Here is a 27,394-nt window from a genome sequence, read left to right as displayed (position 1 = left end):
CTGGAGTCATTCCTAGAGGATATGTAAATAACTTCTAACTTTATCTAAGAAACTCTGAAAATTTTCTTGCACATGACATTTCCCTAAATGAAGAAGACAAAACGCTAGAGGCTTGCTTGGCACATTTTTCTTTTTAATAATTTTCTTTGCATAATGCATAGCATCTTGCCTCTTCACTGCACATATTTGGATAAGAATTCTGGTGATGAATTAGGGTGAACACGGGTTGGGGATAGGGGAGGCAAAAAGCTACTCATTGATAACTGTATAATTTTAGACCTACGAATGCTATTGATTTTCTTTGTTTCCCTGTGTGTCATTTGACTGATAGTAAACAAGAAACATTGCCTATCTGTTAAGTGGATTTCCATGTAGGAAAGAAACTGCACACCTGGTGCTTGCGGCTTGCTTGTTCAGAGCTGAGTTCCTTGAGTAACCTTCTCCACGGATAGGATGGCATGAGGATAGAGCTATGGGTGACAGCATCTGGTGGACCCTCACGTTCATCCTGAAATAAAGACTGGAGTATCATTCAGATCTTGCCATTCTTCGTGCAGCTCTGGACACAGCAGCCACTTCCAATTTTCCTCTCTTCACTTGGGGATGGATGGGAAGAAGGAAGAAGCCAGATTTATTTGTGGGACTAAATGTCTTTTCAGACTTTTCCTCCGTGATACCTGTGAAATAAAGGGCATGATGGTTAGTAACTGACATTATATGACAAATACAATTTTTCAGGGTCAAGTTGCACCACAATTTTTGTAAGGATTTTAATCTTCTGAGTAAGAAAGTATCATTATTTACTTAACTATCCTGTGTGCCTCCAGGATAAAAATATGGAGTTCCAGAAGGATGTGATAGAAGAGCAGAAGCTTTAGACGAACTACTTGACTGGGCAGTTATCCATGCTGGGACTCAACTGCCCAGTCTATACAGGTTTGGTTAAAACAAAGCATATTAGAGAAGTTTGCTAGGTTGTTGTAAGGCACAGAGATGTTCTATGTTAATATCTTCAGAATCCATTGACTTACAGGAAAATGAAATTAAGATAATACTGATAATGTTGATCATCCCACAAATGAGACCTGAAAATGAGTTTTGAATTGGTTATTTTTCGAACACAGAACTATAAAAAGTTAAACTCCTTTAGTCTAAAAATTCAGAAATTTTGTCCATAATATGCAACTAGTATTTATAGCGTACGTCGATTTGATTTTATGGCCTATTATAGGGAAGAAGAAAAGATGAAAATGGGGAGAGGAAATACAGAGAGTTCAAGGTAAAGAAAAAGAGAGAATGAGCCCCAAGGTCCAAATTCCACCACGTAAAGGTCTCCTTGGCTTGAACACTTACAGGTAACCCCACCGCTCTTTCCCTCTGAGACACAAGGTGGGAAACTCAGCCCCCACATCAGTCTACCACCAACTGATGCAATTTCCCAAGTGCACTCATGTCTCTCTCTTCAATTCTCTATGCTCATTCTCCCTCACCTCCTCCCGCACCTTCCTTCCACTTCTTTGGTCTCATTCATTCTTCCATTCAGCAGATGTTTTGAGCGTGTGTCGTCTCTGTGTCAGTCTGTTCTAAACGCTGGAATTCCAGCCGAGAATAAGTCAAAGTACCTGCCTTGGTTAATCTTACATTCTAGTGGGAAAGAATCATTACAAATAAATGAGCTTTTCTAGAACATAATGACAAGTAGTGACAGGAGAGATGAAGAAAAATGAACTTGGGTGGGGGGACAGAGAGTGGTGCGAAGGGAGAGTCCTTCAGTGTTATTTGTAGACTCTGTCCGGGCTCTGAAGTCAACCTGGTGTGCTTAGATCCCAGCTCTGTGATTTACTTCTCTGGGGATCTTAAATACTTATCTTTTATGCTTCAGTGTTCTTGAATATAAAATGGGAAGGTAAACATAACTACCTCCACATTATGAAGATTGATTGAAAGAGTACATATGGAACGTTTGGTTTTGTAGCCGTGACACTAATTTAAAAACAAATGTTAGCCATTTTTACCAGCAATATCAATGTTATAGTTTATATCACCTTGCACCTGAAATAAAATTGTGAGTTTTTCTGTTACTCTTCAAAAAACTAGAATATGCTATCCTGTATACCACCTTCCATGTAATCATTTTTCTATTATTGGATATGTTCTCACAGTTTTGTAAATGGAGCACATCACAAAGTTCATGTTTTCCCATTCTCTTCCCACATGTAAACTGAAACGGAACTACAGTTGACCCTTAAGCAACCCCCCATACAGCAGGAAGGCCATGTATCACTTTTGACTCCCCCATACTTCACTACCAACAGCCTACTGCTGACTAAAAGCCTTACCAATAACGTACAGTTGATTAGTATGGATGCCATATTCTTACAATAAAGTAAGCTGGAGAAAGGAAAATATTATTCAGAAAATCATCAGGAAAATACACTTAAGAACTGTACTATATTTCTTGAAAAAATCTGCATATAAGGGGATCCTCGCAGTTTAAACCTGTGTTGTCCAAGGGTCAACTGTATGTATATTTTCCTGTACTATGGTTAATATCTTGTAACTTGTTTAATTCTAAAGCGATGCACAAACCCCTTAAAGACATTAACAGTTGGAATCAGCATTTCTATTATTTAAAGATAATGGCAAAGACATTAAGTGACCTGTTTTGGGACTCCTTGCTCAAAGATCTTTCTCTCCTCTATACTGTGAGCGCCTTGATTTATGAATGGCTTCTTGGTGCCTAGCACAGTGTAAGGCACATAGTAGGGATTCCAAGGTATTCTGTACGTGTGTGCTTCACAAAATTAGAATTTGAACACTAAACTTTCTGAGGTAAATTTATGCCCAGGTTCCTGGAGGTGCTTTTCATGAAAATTGGCATTTAGTGTATATTTCTAGATTTGGCTTCCCCCACGATTTCCCCACTTAGGCTGGACAGGGTCCTACAATTGCAGACAGTCGACACAGTGGTCCTTTAATCTACGGTAGTTTCTAGAATTTATTGTTATCTTTTGAGGTGCATAATTTTCCTGAATATGACCTAGTTTTTATTTTGGAAGCATTTTAATGGAGAGATTTTAATCCCTGACTACATTTAACTCTTCATTAAACCAGAAGGAGAATTTTTAATTAAGGTTTTGTGGTCCCTTTTCCATCAGCAAATGGAGACATCTACTTCCTTTGCCCTTCTTGTGTGGTTAATGAGCTCCCAGAGTTTAAGCATCTATTAAAACAGCAGCTCTATAAAAAATTCCTTTGCTTTTGGGCAAATACTTTATTATATTTCATGCTTTGATAAAACTAATCATACCGCAATCAGTTCCTGATGATCTCAGTGTACACTGTTCATTATGTACAGTAACCACGATTCATTTTTAATTCCATTTTTGTCTTCCCCCTGGCATTTAAGACATACCTGGCCATCTTCTTTCTGTCACTTGGTTTGTACTTAGAGAATGTAAAGTATACTTAATACCCAATGAGGCAAAACAAATAAGAATGCAAATACAGGCAAAAAAAAAAATAGAAAGAAAACCCAAAACACTTTTTTGACAATCTGTTAGTTTTGAAATATTTATACCACTGTGTTTCATTCATCACTCAAAACAATTAAAAATATATTATTTTATTGGGGCGCCTGGGTGGCTCAGTGGGTTAAGCTGCTGCCTTTGGCTCAGGTCATGATCTCAGGTCCCTGGGATTGAGTCCCACATCGGGCTCTCTGCTCAGCAGGGAGCCTGCTTCCCTCTCTCTCTCTCTCTGCCTGCCTCTTCGTCTACTTGTGATCTCTCTCTGTCAAATAAATAAATAAAATCTTTAAAAAATATATATATATATTATTTTATAGAAAACTGTTCTTTTGCCAAAAATTCTTAGTAGAGTTGAGGATTAAGAGGAATCATTCATACTCTCATTATGTCCTTGAGGATAGAATGACAGTCAAGTTTTCTATATAATTAAATAAAGCAGCTTTTTGCTGTGGTAGCTGTGATTGTTATCTGTTATTCTGTTAGGCATAGGCAGCAAGAACTGATTTCATGGGACAGAGGCTTCTAAAAAGTACCGTATATTAGACCTTCTCCTCTTAAGGTTTGATCTATTTTAACGATGGGATGAATGGCCGCAGGTTAGGTTGGGCCCATACCAGCTTCCTAGAATGAGGAGAAGAGTGACAGCACTTGAACTTTCTAGGCTGCATGGTTTAACAGGATGAGCAGGAAATCGAGAGTCACGGTCCATCTCAGCTTACCACTTCATTCTCGTGGGATCCTTGGCAAGTCACTTACCCTCTAGTTAGGCTGCACTTTTTCCCAGTTTTTTTCCTTTGCAATTATTGTGAAAATGAAGGCAATCACTTGTGAAAATGCTCCGTAAACTCTAAAGCATTGTATGTTAGCTACTCTTCTTAATACACGAAGAAACTTGACTTGGCCGGTGAGTCAGAATCTTACTGATATCATGGCTCTATCCTGCAGGTACAAGGATGTCAAACAGCCCGCAGAGATGTGATGTCACTTGGCCTAGCTTTTAAAAGTAGGCCGTGAGTCCAAGTCTTAAATTACCTCTGGAGACGTTTCACTTGTCAGGTTAGGAGGTCCTATTCGATTTTTCTCTCCATTCAGCAAACTCATGATTTCCATCTCACTAAGCTAAAACGCATGTATCCTGGAATATTCATGACGAGAGTATGAACTGAGATAATTTTAGGCCCAGCATGTCTCTGGGAACAAAGCAATTAATTAAAAATCCAGACAGAAAGGGGATGCACTCTGGAATTCTGGGTACTCACTTTATCATGTTGAACATGACCTCCCTTCTTTTTCCCTGGAATGCTGTTTGCAGATTCCCTTTGTGCTTCTGAGCCAATGAGTGGAAGGAATCTCAGGCTGGTGGGGCTTGGTACCTAGAAGCCATAAGTAAAGAGTTAGTAGGACATAATTCAGGCAATTACTTCTATAATGTGAGTTCAGGGGTGGAGAATAGGGGGAAAAAGTTCCAACTGCTTTAAAACATGCCCTCCTTCCCAGATGCCCACTAGTCCTTCCTGACAATTTGTCCTTCTCATCACCTATAGCTTAAGTGTTAGCTCCTGTTATAATGAACACGCTCTTGGGAAAGAGAAAGAACATTTTAAGAAATAATAAATTAAGATTAATTAATTACAATTTCATCTTCAGTTTATTATTCCTGGTCAAATTAGTTTTTTTTTTTTTTTTTTTTTTTTTATTCATTTGACAGACAGAGATCACAAGTAGGCAGAGAGGCAGGCAGAGAGAGAGAAAGGGATGCAGGCTCCCCACCGAGCAGAGAGCCTGACTCGGGGCTCGATCCCAGGACCCTGAGATCATGACCCGAGCCAAAGGCAGAGGCTTTAACCCACTGAGCTACCAAGGCGCCCCAATCGAATTAGTTCTTTAATTTGACAGGGATTATCTGGAGTGGAAACTGGAAGGGTGACTAAGGAGGAAGAAATTCCGGGCAGGGAGACGGCACAGGCAAAGTCACAGAAGAGGGAAGAGAAATGATGCTTCGGGAAAGGCCCGTAGTATGCCCTGGCTGCAGTGTGAGGTACGTGGGGGAAAATGGTAGAAAATGAGGTTAGACAGTAAAGGCAGAAGCCAGATTATGGAAGGTTTGTAGTCTGGGCTAAAAGTGTTTGAATTTTATGCTGTAGGTGATGAAGAACCAGGATAGAGTCTGAACTAGTTTCCTGTGGTGTTCAGTGTGGAATGGCAGAGACAAGGGATCAAGGCCATGGACACAGAGAACTGGAGACTTCTTTGGGATCGGACCCAGCATGCTCATAGGAGCAGCAGTTGGCTTGGCGATGTGATTTTCTTCAGCCTTGTTTGGTAGCCCAGGGTCAGGGATGAGACGTCATATTCCCCACTGTGTCCTAAACCACCATAGTCTTCAAAACCTCCAACTCACCCTGTATATAGGCAGAGAACCAAAAACAACCCCTGCCTCCCGGTTTCCTGTCAGGAATCCTTCTAAGGCACGTCTTCGAATCTGCAAAACACAGGAGTGAATGTTTAAAGCAGAGGGCACACTCCATCAGCAGCAAAATTCCTGGGTTCAAATCCTGACTCTGCTGCTTATTAACTGAATGATCTTGGGCAAGTTCTTCCTCTATTGACTATTTATGAAGATCAAATGAAAAAAAAAACATACATAGCACAGTGTTATTCATATGTAAGATTTGTTATCGTAGTATTATTATTACTGATAATGGTACGTCAAAACGAAGGAAATGAACACATTTTATACAATTAAAAAAGAGAATGAATGGGCAAAACAAGATTCTGGTAAAAATCAGAGATTCCTAAGAAAAAGGTGTTTTAACTCAACTTTAGCATTAAAGTTTTGCTATTTTACCAACCACTTGAGAAGACAAAGGTGTCCAAAGGAGAAGGAGATCCTTGGGGCACTTGTTTCAAGAGCTCTAAAACTTTGCTCCATAGTTCCCCGAATGTATTTAATGCTTCAGTTAAATCACTTTAGAAGATTGTTTCTTGTTTTCAAATTTGAAGAGGATATTGAAAGTCTATGCCAATCTTTATTTTTAGGATGTGCTATTTCAATCCTATTCAACAAAATTTTGTATCTGTTATGTGCTATGCCTATGTCTTTGGCCATAAAGAACTTAGGACTCAGTGGTGGTTAGGCAGTACAGTGAGTATACAAATATTCTGGTTCACTAGAGAACACAGGAAATGAATATGCTGTTAGACACAAGGCAGGAGAGACAGGGGTTGTTGGGAAATGTGGTATTAACATTTGTTGAGTATCTGGGATGTAACAGGTGTACCTTTTTCTCAATTAATCCTCACAACAACACTTTGAAGGGCTTTCCAATGAGGAAAGAGATACAATAATTTATCTAAGATTAAACCTAAGTCTGTCACACTCCACATCCTGGTCCCTCTCCCGTCTGTGCTCCTGCCCTCTGGGAGCAGCCCAGTGCCACATGGACAGAAAGGTGGGGGTTATGGAAATTGTTTCATTTGGAAAAAAGTAAGTATTTATCAAATATGAAGTTGATAGTGTAAAAGAATAATGACAGAATGAACACCCGTGGACCCACTGCCCCGTTTTACATGTTGAAACAATACCGTCAGCTTTGAGGTTCTCAGTCCTTTTCATCTGCCCTTAAATGTAATGACTGTCTTGAATTTTGTATTTTTAATTGTCTTGCTTTTATTTGTATACTTTTATCTTTTATGATTTTTAGCAATATTTTTAGTTTTGCCTCTCTTTGACTTTTATATAAACGATAATTACATATAGGTATATTTTAAATTAACATACAATATATTATTGGTTTCAGGGACACAGGTCTGTGAGACATCAGTCTTACGCCATTCACAACGCTCACTATAGCCCATACCCTCCCCACCATTACGTACGTGTTCTTAAGCACACTCTTTCATTCAGTAGCATGTGTCAGACTATTATCCATATAGGAGAGTGTTATTTGGTCCATTTATGTTCACAGCTCCATAGTATCCTAATCTATAAATGTGTTATAATTATGTACCGATTACACCGTTCATGAGCACTTAGGCTGCTTTCCGGTTTTTTCTATTACAGAATACTGCTCTGAGCATCCTTGTACCCGTCTCCTAAGCCCATGTTTAAGAGTTTCCCTAGGGGATATCTCTAGTGGGCTATACCTATTTTCGACTTCACTGGTTACTGTTAAATTGTTTTCCCAAGTGCTTCGAGCAATTTACACAACTTCCACCACCAGATTAGTGTTCTGATCGTGCCAAATGCACACTGGCCCTTGGTAGACTCAGACTTTCTAATATTTGCCAATCTGCTGGGTGTAAAATGGTACCTCCTAATGTTATTGATGTGAATTTCCACCTTTTAGCAATGAGGCTGAGCATTTCATCATGTGCTTACTGGCAATTTTTTTTCCTTTTGTGATCTATTCAAGTATTTTACCATTTTTTAAACTGGACTGTTTTTTTTTTTTTATTGATTTCTTAGGAATTCTTTTGTATTCTAGACACTAATCCTTCATCAGTTACAAAGGTAGGATGGACTTGACAGGCCGAGAAAGCCTTGGATGTGGTAAGGACAGCTCAGGCGAACTAAGGGACAGAAGACAGGAATGCTCAGGAAAAAACTAGCCTGATTTGTAGAGGGTAGGGCAACAGTAGGTTAATAATGGGAGATATGTTCAGAAAGGTTAAGTTTGGTTTATTGTGTGGAAGATCTTGAAGAAATCGGCTCGTGCTATATATACTCTTTGGGAATATTAAAAATAGAATGAATAGTGGGATCCATTTCTCCCCTAAATCTGCATTGATGTGTGTCAGTCTGTGATAGGCAGAATCATGGCAACCAAAGATGTCCACACCCTATTTCCCTACCCCAGCCTATGACTACACGGCCTCAGTTGGCAAAAGGTCACTTGGCAAAATATGATTAAGGTCAGGAACCTGGAGATGGATTTTCCAGGGGGGCCCAATCTAATCACAGGCATCCTTAAAAGCAGAGAACATTTCCCACTGGGTTGGAGACTTGTGACCCCCCGGGAAACCGTCAGGGAGAAACCATATTTTTGGCTTTGAAGACAAAGGAAGAGGGCCACAAACTAAAGCAATGAGATTCTCCCCCTTAGAGCTTCCAGAACTTCCAGAACTTCCGGCAACTTCTTAATTTTAGCCCAGGCACACCCAGGTCAGATTTTTGACACACAGAACTGTAAGATAATTAGTTTGTGTTGTTTAAACCACCAAGTACGTAGTAATTCCTAAGAGCAGCAATAGAAAGCTAATACACTGGGGAGATCCAAATTCAGGAAAACAAAAGCCAAGAGCTTTCTCTTGTTTGTTTGGGATTTTTTTGTTCATTTGTTTCATGGCTACCTTGGGAGAAGAAAGAGACTTGAAAAACTTAAAGTCATGATCCACTTCAAAGGCCTTGGGAGGTGTACGTTTGAAAAGCAAAGACATTGAGCTCATTTTTTTCCATCTGCATAAAAAGAAACAAAGAAAACTGTTCAGCGCATACCCACATCTTTTGTCCTCTGCCTACTAAACAAATATCCATTACATCCTTCTTTCTTTGGGTCCCCGGTTCTCTGGTTCCCATGGCACCAGTCCTGATGATGCTATGGCTGCCCTTATGTCACTCCCTATTTGCTCACTCGAGTACCTCGGGTGTGCCTACGGTGTGCTTAGCATTAAGCTAAGACCTGGGTATAGAAATATGTACAGAACATGGTCTTAATCTTCAAGGAACTCACAGAGTTAGTAAAGGAGATGCATATGACCAAATTAGAATATACAATTTTTAGTACTAAGACAGATGGTTGTGGTCAAGGCTCAGCAATTACCCAAGGGAGAATGACCAACTTTGCTTGGTGAACTTTACCACATCTTGATGAGTCTTGGCTCTATGACACCACCTCTCACGTTTTGGCAAGACTTCTTCTCCAGGGCTCTTGCTGGCTAGCCTTGAGCTCTTCAGCGGGGTTTGGCAGTCACTTGGAATCCTTGTTGATTTTTCTCAAACCGGTCCTGTCTTAATCCAAATTCTATGTGGACTGTGACTCTTAGTTTCTCTTCCTTTTTATTCTACCAGCTGTTGGACTAGATGATGGCACTGAGTCTCTCCAGCTCTGAACCACTTGGGATTTTCCTAAAGGACTTTATTTTAGATAATCCCCTTTGATTCTTCCCACTTTGGGCTCATCTAGTCAGTTTTCCCAGTGCTGATTTATTCCATGTTGCCAGTCCACGTAGGACTGGTCCCCTGAGATTATCCATCAGGCTTTGCTGATGTTAAACTCAAATGAGCACTGATCTCTTCCATTATGACAAAGATCCAATCACTCAAAACCAGAACTGAACATTACAAAACAACAAAACACCTTCTACCAACTCCCTACTTCCTCCTGGGGAACTGTCCTCTACCTCCAAGCCTTTAAGCAATTCTCGTGTCCCTGAGACACAATCAAGCCCATGAATCACACTCTTATTCAAATTTAGAGCTATCTGACTTCCTTACAAAGTAACCTATAGGATTGTCACCTCATGTCTCCTATTTTTTTCTCAAGCACTTGCTTGTGGCTTTCTTTTTGGCAGCCAGGTGGGTCTATCTTAATGCTCATTAAATATCTCCACTTGGATGTCCCCACAAGCATTTAGACTTAAACCTGTCCAAAACCAAACTCACTATCCTTTTCTTCAGACCTTTTTCTGTGTATTCTTTTGTGATTTCTCTAAAGTTTAAAATCCTTATGTTGGCCCATACCAAGAGCCCATTGTGATTTGGCCTCTATAAACTTTCCTTGCTCTATTTCCTACCATGTCTTCTTTGTTGGCTCATTGAACTGCCAAGTCTTGAAAAACTTGATGATGTATCATGGTGTCTCATTAATTAGTGCTTGTCCTTAAATAGGATTCAACTAAGCAAAGAATACCAAAATTGCCTCTTTGGTCCTCTTTGTTTGGTTACATCCCCTAATTCCTCTGTGATTATCTTAAGAATTAAATTTTCTTAGAAGTACCATTATATTGAATTGTAGTTTTTTGTTTCCATATTTCTCCCCTCCCCTGGACTGTGACATTATTGAAAAGCCTTGGACTGTTCACCTTTGAATTCTCCACATTTAGCCCAGTGTCACAGTAGCATAAGAGTTTAATTCTTGTCTGTTCATCTAAAAACAACACAACATGGGGCACCTGGGTGGCTCAGTGGGTTAAACCTCCGCCTTCGGCTCAGGTCATGATCTCAGGATCCTGGGATCGAGCCCCGCATCAGGCTCTCTGCTCAGCGGGGAGCCTGCTTCTCCCTCCCCCTCTGCCTTCCTCTCTGCCTACTTGTGATCTCTCTCTCTGTGTCAAATAAATAAATAAATAAAATCTTTAAAAAAATAAAAACAATACAACACAAAACAAAACAAAAAACAAAAATAATGGTCTTACTTTTGCCGGTCAAATACCAGAGGACATTCGTATTTTTGCTTCTTCTCTGTGAACTTGTTTTCTTCTTTTATTTCTACTGGATATTCGTTAACATCACACGGCAAAATGAAATCACTTGATTGTGATAGTTCAAACATTCTTCGCTGTCCAAAATAGCCACAGTAATGACCACTGAAGGCATGCCAGAGCCTGAGGAGAGGCAAAGGTAGGGAGAAGAAAGTGACTGGAATTCAGTGGAAGTTGTTCTGTTTATTGGATCATTTATATGGATTTTTCACTGATACATTAGGGACTTGGAGCTTGATTCTAGGACTCTTCCTATTAAATACATGAAACTAATCAGAGCAGATCCATTTTTTTAAGTTAGAATTCTAATCTACAGCAATTTTAGGAACTGTCAACTTGAATCTGTACTTATGAAACCCATTCAAGGAACAGATATTTCCTAGAATAACCCTGCTCATTCAAGGTGATCAGAACCCATGCTGGCTGGGTATTAGCTGAATTAGGCCTTTGAGTGGGCTACATCTCAGCTGTTTACCTCCGTATCCATGTCAGAAGAACTTGTGGGATGGGTTTCATACAGACTCTTTTCCTATTACCAACATCCTCTCAACCTCTGTTCAAAACTCCTACTATTAAGGAAACACCATACTAATTTCTTAGGACTGAGCTCTTAAATGGCAGAAGAAATGGCTCCCATCTGTATTCATTATTTCTCCATCGGTTCAGTGTATGAGGTCCCTCTAGCAGGCTACTTGCTTTAAAGTGCTACAGAATGTTGTTTGTAGGAGTATGTGCTCTAGGTCTCAAAGAAAGACAAAACGCTATGTGGAAGATCTTTATATCTTGATTTCAACCTCAGAGTAGCAAACAATGGACACAGTCATCATAACCCATGAGGAGGACAAGCTAAATGAGTTAAGAGGTAATTCCACAAAGTCCAAGTGTTTTCGCAGGTCAAGGGGGCAGCCGTTGAGGAGGAGACAGCAGAGGGATCCAGCCAGCACTGCTCACATCTGACAGCATCCTAAGAATGTAGCATAAACACCTGATATCCCCTACATATTTGAATTCCCCAACACTCTATCAACACTGTGCCCTTGCTAGAACCTTGACCAAAGTGAAATGGAGCAGCCCTTCCAGCATGGAAGTTAGAGGGTAAGGACTACCTTCAGGACAACTCCAAACTCCCTGTGTTCTTGGCCAGACCTGAAGCAGCTTCTGCTCTCCTTGGTCTTGTGGCATTTGCTCTGGCATGTGGACTTCTCCTAGACGATCGGTCCTGCCTCACAGCCTGATTTCCTGTGCCTCAGACAGATCTTCACCCCTTCCAGCCTCTGTCCAAGAGCTAAGCCTTTATTACAGTTTTTCCTCGTATAAAATCATCATCTCTTTGACGAGAAAGATTTAGTGTTAAAATTGCCTACCCTGCTAGAGAGCGGCAGATAGTGTTCACGAAAGGATGGAGCTTAGTTATGAAGAGAACCGTCTCTGAGGGAGCTCTTCATAGAGCTACTTTTTCTGAGCTGCGTATCCAGGGAGATCTTCACTTGAAGTAATCTTGAAAGTGATTTCTCCGTGCCAAGGGTGACTGGTCTGAGAAGGGACTGCTTTTAACAACGGGACTGTGTGCACATGTGACATGTGGGGTGTGTGTGTGTGTGTGTGTGTGTGTGTGTGTGTGTGTGTGTGTACGTGCTTGTGCTACCATCCCCAATTAGCACTTCTGCTGACAGGTAGCTGAAAATAAGCTGGAACAGAGACCCAAGGGACAGAGTCGTGAAAACCATCTATAATAATGAAATGTCATGTCCTTAACTTTTCCTATGAATAAAACAACAGATTCCCTTTCTGGCTGAGGAAAAGCTCTATTGGACCCCAGGTTGACCTTACCCCCACAGACTCACCTCTAACTCAACATTTCTACAAGTTGACCTTCACTCTTCCACACTCAAAATATCTTCCTCTTTGGGCGCCCCCTCTCTTCCCAAATGGTACCAACATTCACTGAGTTGTACAAGCCAGGAGATATTCTCGACATCTGTCGCTTACCTCCCCTTTCAGTTAAAGTCTCTGTCTCCCACATTTTACCTCCTAGACAGTTCTCGGACCCAGACTATTTCCTTGCGGCACAGTTGGGACTGCCCCAGTCCAGGCCACTGCCGTCAGCACAGACTTCAAACTGTTCTCTCTGCTCCCACCTTGCTGCTCTGAAATCCATTCCCTACATGTTATTTTTTAAAAAAATGTAAATCAGATGATGTCAGTCTTTCACTTACAGTCCGTTGGTGGCTGTTCTCTTTCAAGGCGAAGATCCAGAACACAGGGTTTTTTATACAACACCAGATACTCCTTCCTTTTGCCTTCACTATGAGCTCTCCAAGACACTTTGAAGTCTCTCTACCTCTCTCGATCATTCCTGACTTTATTCTCCCATGAGGATAATTCATTACCATGATTTTGAGCCATTTTAAGATGCAGCAATTGGTCTCACAAAGTGTCGTGACGTTTCCTTTCTCTTTGTCAATGGGTGTGTGTGTGTGTGTGTGTGTGTTCAGCATTTTGTGTGTGTAACCTTAGCATTATCCAGGTGATGAGAAACAAGTAGACTTTGCAAAATCAGTCCCATTGTCTGTGAAAACGTTAGCTCACTCCCATTTTTCTCAGCATTAAGTAGCACTTTGCTACTATTTTCTTTGTGACTTTTGACCCTGTGTCTCCGGTGGCCTTCCCTGGGTGTGGGTCTATCTCTCTGAGATAATCATCTTGCTTAACTCTTCTAAAGGAGTCCACCAGAAAACACTTTTAATTAAGTATTTGTTATACTTCTATTGTAGATGAGCAGGGCATCTCATCTCCTTGGGCATGGAAAAGAATTCCAAACCATGGCCATCTTTTCAAAGCCCTTTGTGCATGCAACTATTTGTTCATGTATTTATTTATTTTAATTACCCAATCAAGAGTGTATTCACGATATATACTTGAACTTTAGACCCAAATTTTGACTTCTCATGCTCAAAACCCTAAGTTCACAATATGAAGGTCCATACCTTACTGAGCCATCGATGGAGGCAGTAAGCACCAATTGCTTATCTTCTATATAGATTACTTGAATAATTTCTAAAGAATGAGCACGCCAGACAAGCAGCTGCTTCAATTTCTAGAGAACAACAATAAAACATATCCCTTGCAATAAGTATATGCTGATCAAAATCCAATCTTGAGCAAAACCATTAACCACTAATGAGCCAAGCGTATGAGTGAATGGTGTGGACGTCTGTACAAGACGTCGTCCCTCTCCCTGGTGTCTGCTAATCTGCACATATCCCTGGGAGAGGAAAGATCTTATGTCTTTAGCAATTTCTCATTTAAGTGAGGATTAACAGTGCCTTTAGTTGAGTATTACAAGATGAGCAGATGAAGGAAAAGCCTTAGGAGGAGGGGTTTTGGGGAGGCCAAGGCAGAGTGGAATCAGGAGCAGGAGGGAGCAGAGATGAAAGGTAAGGACCAAAGGGGAGGCTGGCAAAACTTTCCAGCCTAAAATTTTATCCAGAGATAGCCCTGGCTATTTTGCTCTTTGATTGGTATGTTCCTTCAAGTTGTGTGTTATCCTCAAGTGTAGAACCCTAGATTTGCCAACTGGGGAGCTGGCTCTGCGCCAGCGTCCCCTTCGAGCATGTTCCCTTTCTTTCTCTGATGATCCCAGATCAACATGACTTCTTCCTGGATCATCTCTAGAGCATTTGTGTGGCTAGAATTCTGGCAGCTTGGGAGTTATCCTACGAGTCTCCTACTCATTTAGACTCTAACCAAGGCCAGACACAATTCCTCCTACATTTCTTGGCTTTCTGACTCAGCTCCCTCAAGTTGTTCTTAGAAAACCAGGGGGAAATCTGCCTTCTCCTACTTCTTCCTGTCTCATAGCTGGTCAAGAACATCTTGGCATCCAAAAGCTCTTTCTCGGCCTTGGGATGGGATTCGTCTCTAAGGCAAGTGTTTCTCTACTATGTGCCGTATCTACAGTAAGAAATACATTTTACTTCATGATCCAGTAAACAGATAAAATACCTGCACGTGCATTCTGAACACGTTTCAGTATCATTCACACACAGATACTTAACCTAACCCAGTGCTCTGCACACTGCTATTGTCTAGTCTGTTCTGCTGCATTTCATTCCACTCTATTACCTTTTCTTAATGAAAATACAGTCACCACCCTTAAATGGACTTTATGACCCTAAAGTGGGTTACGACCTGTACTTAGAAAAACACTGCTCAGGGGTGCCTGGGTGGCTCAGTGGGTTAAAGCCTCTGCCTTCAGCTCAGGTCATGATCCTGGGGTCCTGGGATCGAGCCCCACATCGGGCTCTCTGCTCAGTGGGGAACCTGCTTCCCCCTCTCTCTCTCTGCCTGCCTCTGCCTGCTTGTGATCTCTGTCTGTTAAATAAATTAATAAAATCTTTTAAAAAAAAAAAAGAAAAGAAAAACACTGCTCAAAGACTTTTTTTTCCTGTAGACCCGTGTATATTATCATATGAATGATCTCTCTTTTGGTGGCCAGATTTTGACTATCTTATCTCTTAGAATATTTTTATTACATGGAGCATCTTTTAAATAATTAATAATTGTTAATTATTAATTACTAATATAGGTATATTTATAATTAAATAATTATTAATTATTTATGAATGATTGATAAAGAAAATAATTAACACCTTCCGTATAGACTGACGTATTAGATTTTGGTTGCAGTTGTAATCTATAACTGTAATTGGCTTCATTCATGGTACATACTGGTCTGTGCAGAGGCGAGGCCTCCTATAACCAGACTCGGCTGTATATTTGTTTTGTTTTTTTAAACAAAAAACAAATGGGTCATATTTTGATGTCTTAAAATTAATAATGGAATATGATAATCATCGCAATTCAGAGAAAACAGATAACTTTCCACCTATACATGGCTCAAGAATGTTATTCGTTTTTGTTCCTCTCACAACATGCCTTGATTGTAGGCCAGTTATAGCTGTTGATAAATGAAACTCTGTGCTTGGTGAGTTTGAACGTTGGTTTTTTTTTTTTTTTCTAGATGTTATTTATTTATTTATTCGACAAACAGAGATCACAAGCAGGCAGAGAGAGAGGAGGGAACAGGCTCCCCACCGAGTGGAGAGCCCGATGTGGGGCTCGATCCTAGGATCCTGGGATCACGACCCGAGCTGAAGTCAGAGGCTTTAACCCACTGAGCCACCCAGGCACCCCTGAACGTCGTTTTCTATTTGATAGCAGGGAGGGTTATATATAAGGGAGGAATATTAGATTTGAGGATCAGAAGCCTGGTTCTAATCCCAGCTTAGTCACTACCTGTCTGTGTGCTCCTAGGCAAGCCAGTCTCTGATTTCCCCTGGGCAAAGTGGAGACAATCATACTAAAGCTAAACATCTGAACATTATAAAACTCTGATTTGTTCCTGGAAACAAAAAGAAAATTCTAGGGATCAAATGAAATGATGTTTAAAACAGTAACCAGTCTGTGACACTCTGCAAGGAATCCAATCCTCATCTATGTAACCATATGTCACTGCCTATAATCCCAAAACAAAAAAATTGCTATTTGCTTTCTTTTTGGATTTGAAATATGAATGTAAAGGGAAATAAGCCTAGGGTAAAACAGTGCTTTGCTGCTGCAACCTTTAATTAGTGTTGAGTCTTTATAACATATGTAGCTATATTTGTACATCCACATTCGCACAAAAATGCATATTTAAATGGTTATGAATAAGACTGGTGACATTTACATTGCATTAACACTAAAAAGAGCATAAAACATGTTTGAATTACAAGGAGGATTTAGCCTAGATGTGAGGAAGAGTTTCTTTCTTTGAAATTGAGGTATAGTTGACACACAATGTTATGTTAGTTACAAGTGTACAACACACTGATTAGACAACTCTGTACATTACATGGTGCTCACCACGATAAGCATGGCTGCCATCTGTCACCCTCAAAAGTCATTACAGTGTTGTTGACTGTATTCCCTATGCGGTACTTTTCATCCCCATGACTTATTTATAATGGTTGGACACTAGATTAGACTTGGAAGGAAAAGTTATAGAATCTCCTTCTGTGAAGATATATAATCTATATAAACTGACAACAGAGGACTAGATGATGTGTGAACCCTTTTAAGCTCTGGGATTCTGCATAAATTCTCTCAAGTAAGTGAAAACAAGAAGATGACCTAAAGCAGCCGATGGTGGGCTCCCTCCCTCACTCATCCTCTCTTTTCACCACTAAACCATTGTTTGTTATTTGGCACATAGCTTGTTTCTTGTTTCTGTTTTTATTTTAAGTATAGTTAGCATACAATGTTATATTAGTTTAAGGTGTGCCATTTAATGATTCAACAATTCTATACATTTCTTGGTGCCCATCAAGATAAGAGTACTCTTAAGATTCAATAGTATTGGGTGCCTGGGTGGCTCAGTTGGTTGAGTGACTGCCTCCAGCTCAGGTCATGATCCTGGAATCCCAGGATTGAGTCCTGCATGGGGTTCCCTGCTCACTGGGGAGTCTGCTTCTCCCTCTGACCTTCTTCCTCTCATGCTTGCTCTCTCTCATTCTCTCTATCAAATTAACAAATAAAATCTTAAAAAAGAAAGATTCAATAGTATTATATATGACTCAAGAGTAGGGAGTCATGTCTTGTTCTGTCTTTTGTCATATCTAGCACAGAGAAATGGTTAATTAGTATGTGTTGGTTCATGAATTAAACTAAGACTAAAGTTCTTACCTTTTCTTCGTGAGGCAGATCCAGGAAGGAACTAATACTGCAAAGGATAACATGTCCTTCTGTATAAAATGTAAACATTGGAATCTTTAGTTAGATATCATGTTCTCTAAGCAGATACTACCCAGACCACCAAACTAATTTGACTTAGGCATTTATAACAGTAAATAAAACAGAATCTGAAAAACCAGAAATGAAATGAAAGAAAAAACTCTTATCAATATTTATATGTAGGAATCCTGTTTTGTTGAGTATACATGGCAACTTCATTATGACTTATTATTGCTGTGGATACTCAGAGTTCTTCTAGATGTCAGGGTAGATGAAATAGAAATAAATGCACCATTACAGAGAATCATCCTACAGTCCAAATTACAAAACTTGATTTAAAAAAGCAACAAGGACTACATCTAGGCATATTCAAACTGCAGAAAGAAAAAAAATCTTGAAAGAAACTAGAGGGAAAAAAATAGCTTGTTTATAAAGGAACAATATAAGAATTACATCTAACTTCTCAGAAAGTGTGCAAGCAAGAAGAATGGAATGAAATATTTAAGGGTTGAGAGAAAAACCATCAACCTAGAATTCTGTACCTTGTGAAGTTGTCCTTTAAAAATGAAGGGGAAATACAGACTTTCCCAGACAAACAGAACTTGAGAGAATTTGTTGCTAGTAGACGTGCCTTGCAAGAAATATCAAAAGAAGTACTTGGGATGCCTGGGTGGCTCAGTCCATTAAGCGTCTGCCTTTAGCTCAGGTTGTGATCCCAGGGTCCTGGGATCAAGTCCCATAATGGGCTCCCTGCTCAGTGGAGAGCCTGCTTCTCCCTTTTCTTCTGTCCCTCTCTCCAACTCAGGCATGGTCTTTCTCAAATAGATAAATAAAATCTTTTAAAAAATACTAAGAGTTCTTTTTTAAAGATTTTATTTATTTACTTGTCAGAGAGAGAAAGCACAAGCAGGGGAAACAGCAAACAGAGAGAAAAGGAGCGTCCCCACTGAGCAAGAAGCCTGATGCAGGGCTCTATCCCAGGACCCTAGGATCATGACCTAAGCCGAAGGCAGAAGCTTAACCTACTCAACCACCCAGGCATCCCTGAAGTTCTTAAAAGAGAAGGAAATTGATACAGGTAAGAAATTCAGATTTATATAAAGAAAAGGAGAGCATAATAAAAGGGATAAGTGAAGATAAATTAAAAACTAACAGCAGTGTATTTAAAGCAGTAACAGCAATAATATATTTGACAATTGTATCTTATAGATACCTGAAATGAATAACAGCTATGACATAAAGGATGGGAAGGAGAACCTAGGAATACTTTGTTATTATAAGGTACTTGTACTACCACTGAGGTGGTGTAGTGTTGTTTGAAAGTGGACATGAATTAGTTGTAAATGTCTATTTCAAACTCTAGGGAAACCACTCAAAAATTTTTAAAAAGATCTAATTGATAGGCAAAGAAAAGCTATGCTAAGAGAAAGTGGGATGATATAAAATGTTCACTTAATGGAGACATACAAATGGCTAACAGACACATGAAAAAATGTTCATCATCACTAGCCATCAGGGAAATTCAAATCAAAACCACATTGAGATACCATCTTACACCAGTGAGAATGGCAAAAATGAACAAGACAGTAAACAACGTGTGTTGGAGAGGATGTGGAGAAAGGGGAACCCTCTTACACTGTTGGTGGGAATTCAAGTTGGTGCAGCCACTTTGGAAAACAGTGTGGAGATTCCTTAAGAAATTAAAAATAGAGCTACCGTATGACCCTGCAATTGCACGACTGGGTATTTATCCCCAAAGATACAGATGTAGTGAAAAGGGCCATCTGTACCCCAATGTTCATAGCAGCAATGGCCACAGTAGCCAAATTGTGGAAAGAGCCAAGATGCCCTTCCACAGACGAATGGATAAAGGAGATGTGGTCCATATAACTATGAAGTATGATGCCTCCATCAGAAGGGATGAATACCCAACTTTTGTATCAACATGGACGGGACTGGAGGAGATTATGCTGAGTGAAATAAGTCAAGCAGAGAGAGTCAATGATCATACAGTTTGGCTTATTTGTGGAGCATAAGGAATAACACGGAGGACATGGGGAGATGGAGAGGAAAAGGGAGTTGGGGGAAATCGGAGGGGGAGATGAACCATGGGAGACTGTGGACTCTGAGGAACTAACTGAGGATTTTGGAGGGGAAAGGGGTAGGGGGTTGAGTGAGCCTGGTGGTGGGTATTGTGGAGGGCACGTATTGTCGGAGCACTGGGTGCATAAACAATGAATTCTGGAACACTGAAAAGAAATTTTAAAAATAGATAAAAATTAAAAATAAAAACACAAAAGGCAGAAAGAGAGTTGAAGACAAAACTAAGAACAGAAAACAAGGGTAACAAATAAAAAACAGTAAGAAATATGATAGCTATTAATTCACTATATCAATAATCACTTTGATGTCAACAGTCTAAGTAAGTCATTTAGACTGAGATTATCAGAATGGATTAAAAGACAATACCCAATTATACGTTGCTTACAGGAAATCCACTTTATACATAAGGACACATTATAGATTAAAAGTAAAGGGATAGAGAAGGGTTTGCCATATTAATGCTAATCAAAAGAAAGCAAGAGCAGCTATGTTTCAAACAGAGAAGGCTTCAGAGAAAGAGAAATTATCAGGGATGATTGGGTGCATTACATAATGATAAAGGGGTCAGTTCTCCAAGAAGACCTCAATCCTTAACATGCACATGCCTAACATTACAGTGTGAAGTTAGGTGGGGTGAAAACTGATGGAATTGAGAGGAGAAATAGATAATGCCATTTTATTGTTGGAAGCTTCAGCACCACTCTATGAGAAATGGACATGAGAAATGGACAGATCCAGCAGTCAGAATATCCATAAAGACATAGTTGAACTCAAAAACACCATCAGTGGGCACCTTGGCGCCTCAGTGGGTTAAAGCCTCTGCCTTCGGCTCAAGTCATGATCTCAGGGTCCTGAGATGGAGCCCCACATCCAGCTCTCTGCTCAGCGGGGAGCCTGCTTCCCCCTCTCTCTCTGCCTGCCTCTCTGCCTACTTGTGATTTCTGTCAAATAAATAAATAAAATCTTTAAAAAAAACCACTGTCAGTCAACTAGATATAATTAATATCTGTAGACTGCTGCAGCCAACATGTATTAATCTCAAGCTCTCATGGAACATTCACCAAGACAGACCACATTCTGGACAATAAATTACACCTTAACAAATTTGAAATAAAAGAAATCATACAGCGAATGCCCTCAGTTTACAATAGAATAAATTGGAGATCAATAAGAAAAAGAGAGCTGGAAAATCCCAGAATAAGTAGAGATGAAACAACATACTTCTAAATTATAGATCATAGAAAAAAAAACTCAAGAGAAATCTTTAAATATTTTGAACTAAATAAAAATGAAAATATGACATCAAAATTTGAGTAAAGCAGCAGAAACAGTGCTTATAGGGCAATTTATATGCATATGTTAGAAAAAAAGAAAGAGCTATAATCCAAGCTTCCATTTTAGGACTAGGTGAAAAAGAGTAAAATAATCCAAAGTAAGCAGAAGGAGAGAAATAATAAAAATCCAAGCAGATATCAATGAAACTGAAAAAGAGGAGCCCAATAAAAAAAATCAATGAAACCAAAAGCTGCTTTTTCTCCTCCCAAGATTTTATTTATTTATTTGACAGATAGAGAGAGCGAGGGACAGCATGTGAGAGAGCAGCAGGGGAGGGGCAGGACCCTGGGATCATGATCGGAGCCAAAGGCAGATGCTTAACGACTGAGCCACCCAGGTGCCCCCCAAAAGCTGGTTCTTTAAAAAGATCAATAAAACTGACAAACTTGTAGCCAGGCTAACTAAGAAAAAAAAATCTCAGGGGAATTAAGAGGATAATAAAGGAATCTATGAATTCTATGCCTACAGACTTAATAACCCAAATGAAACAGAACAATTTCTTGAAAGACACAATCTGCCAAAGCTCACACAAGAAGAAATAAATAATCTGAATAGGCCATATTATTAAAGAAATTAAAGTAATTAATAACATTCCCAAACAGAAACCATTAGGTAAAAATGGATTTAATGGTGAATCCAGCACACATTCAAGGAAGAAATCTTAACAATTCTCTACAAATTCTTCCAGAATATAGAAGCAAAAGGGAATACTTCTTAGCTTCTTCAATGTGGGCAGCACACCCTAATACCAAAACCAGACAAAGACATCAAAAGAAAACTATAAACTAATGGCTCCCATGAACATAGGTACAAAACCCCCAACAAAATATTAGCAAGTCGAATCCAAGACGTATTAGCTCAGGTCATGCCGCTGGGATCGAGCCCTGAGCTGGGCTTCATACTGAGCTAGTATGCAGCCTGCTTGAGGTTCTCTCTCTTTGCCTCTGCTCCTCCTCCCCCACCCCTTCTTGTGCTCTATCTCTCTAAAAAAAGGAAAAAAATTATATACAATGGGAAACATTTAAAAATCAACTAATGTAGTCCATCACATCAATAGGCTAACGAAGAAAAATCACATCAATAGATATGGAAAAAGCAGTTGATGAAATTCAACACCAATTCATGATATAAAGTCTGTTTAGATATAAACCTTACACTTTTCCCACACAAACACGCACACAAATAAACAAACCAGTTCAAAACAATTCTAAGGGTAACATGTATAAGTATAGAACTAGAAGAAAGTCTTAATGACCTCAGGTTTGGCAATGACTTTTCAGATACAACACCAAAGCCACAGTCCATGAACAAAAGCATCGACAAGCTGGACTTCTTTAAAACTGAAAACTTCCAGGCATGCTTGGGTAGCTCTGTCAGTTAAGTGTTCAACTCTTGATTTTGGCTCAGGTCATGATCTCAGGGTCCTGGGATCAAACCCTGAGTCAGCCTCCCCACGCAGTAGAGAGTCTGCTGGAGATTCTCTGTCTCTGTCTGACTCCCTTTTCTGTGCTCTCTGTCTCTCAAATAAATAAATCTTTAAAACATTGAAAAGTTCTGCTCTGCAAAAGACGCTATCAAGAGAAGAGAAAGATGAGCCACAGACTGGGGGAAAATATTTGTGAAAGGCATATTTGATAAAGGACTCTTATCCCAAATATACCAAAAACTCTTAGAAGTCAACAATAAGAAAATAAACAACCTGATTAAAAAAAAAAGCCAGAGATCTGCACAGACCCCTCACCAAGATAATAGACAGACGGCAAAATATATATGAAAAGATAATCCCCATTGTATGTCAGTAGAGAAATGCAAGTTAAAACCACAAGGAGATACCATTACAAGGCTTTTAAAATGGCCCAAATCCAAAACATCGAGGACACCAAATGTTGAGACGGACGTGGAGCAACAGGAACGCTCATTCATCTCTTGTGGGAATGCCAAATGGCATGGCTGTTTTGGAAGACAGTTTGGTAGTTTCTCACAAAATTAAACACGCTCTTACTATATGATCCAGCACTGTCTTCCCTGGTATATACCCAAAGGCATTGAAAACTGTTTTCCACACAAACACACGCAGATGTCTATAGCAACTTTGTATATTATTGCCAAAACGGAGAGGTAACCAAGACGTCCTTCAGCAGGTGAATGGATGAGTAGACTGTGTCCATCCAGACAGTGGAATCTTATTTGGCACTAAAATTAAACGAGATATCAGGCCATGAAGACACACGGAGGAAACCTAGATGGGTTATTTCTAAATGAAAGAAGTCTGAAAAGGCTATGTACTATGTGATTTCCACTATGATTTTCTGTGAAAAGCAAAACTGTGGAGGCAATAAAAAGATCAATAATTGCCAGAAGTTGGGGAGGAGGAAGGAAGGATAGGCAGGACACAGGGGATTTTTGCTGGAACTACTCTCTAAGGTATTAGAATGGTGGATGCTTGTCACCAGACATTGTCAAAACCCGTAGAACACACACGGCCCCGCGTGAACCACGCAGTTTGGCTGACTCTGACATGTCGTTGTAGGTGCTGCAGTTGTAATGAACGTGCCGCTCGCGTGCAGGATATTGAAAGTGGGGGCGACCAGGGGCTCCCTGAGGGCACAGCCCGCTGAGCGCCCCACTCTTGCTTTTGGCTCAGGTCTGATCTCAGGGTGCTGCGGCCCACGCTCATCAGGGAGTCTGCTTGAGACGTTTCCCCCTCTCTTTCTGCCCCTTCACCCCCAACCCCTGCATGCACACTCTCTTTTAAATAAATAAATAAATAAATCTTTTTTTTTTTTTTTAAGTGGGGGGGGTGGGGACTGTGTTAGGGAGGGTGAGGGCAGGATGTGTATGGGAACTCTCCGTAGTTTCTACTGAATTTTTCTGTGAACTTGAAGCTGAAAATTTTTTAAAAAGCCCATTTAACAACAAAAAACAACAACTAATAATGTCCAAGGATTCCTGATTTAAAACACTGACTAGACAGCAAACTACATAGCTCTGTTAACATCTACAGTAGCACAGAAAAAGGAAGCCTAAGGTGATAACCTACACGTCTTCTTTAATTATACTATAGCTGAAGCTTGATTGGATCCCAAACCCACCCCACTCTAGTTATCTAGATCACAACAAAAAACAGAAACCTCAAGAAGTAGAAGGACTCTGTGATAACGAGGTGTTCCCTATTAGTAACCCTGACAGAGATGCGGTCTGAGAATTCTGTAGATAATGTCAAATTGTAGTTCTATGTATTTTGCTAGAAAAAACTTACGCCGTAGTAGGTACAGTTAGTGCAAAACTATGCAGGCAGATATTTTTTTAAAGGAATAAATTTGTTTGACCTTAGATTTTTCTTCTGGGTGGCTGTAAACAGAAATGATGATAGAGACCATAGAGATGGGTATATAAAAGAGTTCAAGAATAAGGATATTGGAGTATAATAGGACAGGTGCTGAGCAATAAAACCAGATAAAATAAAGATAACTTTAAACGTATATTGTCAAGTTACTGGTTATACTGAATATAAATATAAAAAAAAATTCTCTGTAATTTCCAGAAGACGGAACTAATTGGTGCCACAAACTGGTTTGTTGGGACGTTTGTAAAATAAGTTTTGAAATGAGACCAATGTTCTTTAAGGAGTAGATGTAAAATTTAAATATTAATGTAACAGCAGTATCTTGCATGCAAATCTCAAGATTACTAACTTGGCAAATGATAAGTGAAGGAGTGGGTGTAGAATAGAAGGAAAGGTAAAGTGGGCCAAGCTTTTGTTTAACTGAAAAGATGCTGTTTCAGTATAAATTCTAACAAACTGGGTAGGTTTTTTTTTGCTTGGTTGGTTGTGTTTTTTTTTTTAAAGAACTTAAACACTAGTAAAATTTAAAAATGCATGCACATATACACATAATCTTTCAAAGTTGGGAGAGATGAAAAGAAAGAAAAATCAGGATTTATTTAAAAAAATTAAAGAAAGAAAATACTGCATTGAAAAAGAGAATTGTTGGGGCACCAGGGTAGCTCAGTCGGTTAAGTGTCCGACTTTTGGTTTCTTCTCAGGTCATGATCTTAGGGTTGTGATATTGAGTCCTGTGCCCTGCTTAAGATTCTCTCTCATAGGGGTGCCTGGGTGGCTCAGTTGGTTGGGCGACTGCTTTTGGCTCAGGTCATGATCCTGGAGTTCCAGGATCGAGTCCCACGTCAGGCTCCAAGCTCCATGGGGAGTCTGCTTCTCCCTCTGACCTTCTCCCCTCTCATGCTCTCTCTCACTCTCTTTCAAAAAATAAAATCTTAAAAAAAAAAAAGATTCTCTCTTGTTCTCTCTCTAAATAAATAAAATCTTTTTTTAAAAAGAGAGGATTGTGTTACATGAAAGGATCAAGACCAGCTCTATGAGTTGTAACAATCAATATAAAAGTCCCCTATTGAGAATAATCCCTTTCCTAATTAATGCGATTACTCCCCTTCATAATGAAGATTAATGCAATATAACTTCCAAGATTCAAAATGAAAACTTTATACTTTTCCCATATGTAAGGTGAGGGAACAGGTAGTCCTATTTAAAGATGGAAAAGAAAGTACCCCATTTAAAGATGGAAAAAAAATAGGATGTCTTGCTTTAAATAAGGAGCTGGGAATGGACTAGGTTGTCATGACACTCATTCATTGTTCCTTTTATTCAGCAAGCCATTCCCAACACTCACTCATGCTGAAGCGTCCTTCTTAGTCTTTTATCTCAATAAAAGCTCTGCATTATCCTATCTCCACCTCTTGGTCAAGCAGGTGGGGGAGCTTCCTGTTGCCGACTCCCTGAGTAGAACTTACCCACATTCCCGGTCAGAAGTATCCTGCTGCACAAATCTGTACACAGCGACGTCAGAGAAATGGCAGAATGTTTTGTGAAAGGCAGCATATTTTTCAGCAGTTTTCCCTGAATAAAGTACGATAATAAATTCTATAAAATATTAATATTGGAGTTAAATTTCTCTTTAAAAATTCCATCTAAAAATTATCTCTACTACTGGAATAGGATTCTCTTCTTTGTGATTAAAAACTAACAGATTATCTATAGGGACTTACTTCCTTGAAATGAAATATTCATGAAGATGTAACAACTATGAATTAAGAGCAACAAACTCTGATCATTACAGACCCCCACTGTACTTGGGGGTGATTCTTACGCTTCCTATGACTGTTTCCATGCACTAACTCAGACCTCTTTTCTGGGTACATGTTCTCCTTCTAAACAAACATTATTTTCAGGTTTAAGTGTACTTCATTTGTTTCAAGCAGTAATGTTATTACATTTGTCTTTCCAGAAATATCTATTGTTGAATGTTGGCGCAAGACAACGGGATTGTAAGAGATTCAAATTCAGCAGATTGTTTTTCAGCTCTTAGGATAAGTCAACACCAGGAAGGACTTCCCCAGACACCATATTAGAGAATAAATATCCATGCTTCGGAAGAAAGAATTTGCACCTGCCACTCGTTTCCTGAGATTTACTTGGATCTAATCTTTCTTCTGTTTCTCTCTCTTATTTTGGCATTGCTCCAGTACTTCAGTACTCTCAGGGAAAGCTGTTGATAGTTCGTATTTTCAAACCAAGGGTTTCCCACTGAGAAGCTACGAGCTACTGATCGACTTGGGAGTTTTGCCCAGCAGAGAGCTGTGTTGTTCTGTGTTGCTGGGTCCCACCCTCTGCCATACCAACCAGTTGCTCTTTCTTGGGTTTCGCAAGCCTCTCTAATGACTTCCTTGTCACCAAGTTTACTCAAGATCCTTCCTTCCATCATGTCTTTATTGATATTCTGAACTTAAAACTCCACGACACTCTGCTCCAAGTCATTTAAAACCTTCTGGTAAATAAAAGTTCTTTTTTCATGGTAAAATACTTAAGGACACACAGTACGATGTAATAACTTCTTCCAATAGCTTGGATAACTATAAATTTATAGATATTCAAACACTTGAGTGTTCTTATATTCTTTTACTATATCATTAATATCCTCTAGTATTATTTACATGTCCAGTGAAATATTGAGTGGTGTGTAATCATAGCTCGATTTAAAGAAAAGAGAGGTTAGGGGTGCCTGGATAGCTCAGTCCGTAGAGGCTGTGACTCTTGATTTTGGGATTATAAATTTGAGCCCCATATTTGGTGTAAAGACGACCTAAAAATA

General features: G+C 39.6%; 1 protein-coding gene across 1 annotated transcript in view; it reads right to left on the bottom strand.

The window, feature by feature from the left end:
* Positions 1 to 593: 593 nt before the first annotated feature.
* The window catches only part of LOC111150881 (WD repeat domain 64), a 136,385-nt gene continuing 109,584 nt past the window's right edge, over positions 594 to 27,394 (bottom strand). Inside the window, exons 20-27 of the mRNA XM_022508551.1 lie at positions 26,037 to 26,142; positions 17,739 to 17,797; positions 14,000 to 14,109; positions 10,947 to 11,135; positions 8,883 to 8,988; positions 5,932 to 6,012; positions 4,790 to 4,903; positions 594 to 677 (exon numbers count right to left, since the gene is read on the bottom strand). Of these exons, the coding sequence (XP_022364259.1) occupies positions 594 to 677; positions 4,790 to 4,903; positions 5,932 to 6,012; positions 8,883 to 8,988; positions 10,947 to 11,135; positions 14,000 to 14,109; positions 17,739 to 17,797; positions 26,037 to 26,142 (849 nt within the window). The remainder of the gene's footprint in view (positions 678 to 4,789; positions 4,904 to 5,931; positions 6,013 to 8,882; positions 8,989 to 10,946; positions 11,136 to 13,999; positions 14,110 to 17,738; positions 17,798 to 26,036; positions 26,143 to 27,394) is intronic.

This window comes from Enhydra lutris, unplaced genomic scaffold, assembly GCF_002288905.1.
Source record: "Enhydra lutris kenyoni isolate GAN:26980312 unplaced genomic scaffold, ASM228890v2 scaffoldscaffold24, whole genome shotgun sequence".
Classification (NCBI taxonomy): Eukaryota; Metazoa; Chordata; class Mammalia; order Carnivora; family Mustelidae; genus Enhydra; species Enhydra lutris.
This window is presented reverse-complemented; position numbering and strand designations above follow the sequence as displayed.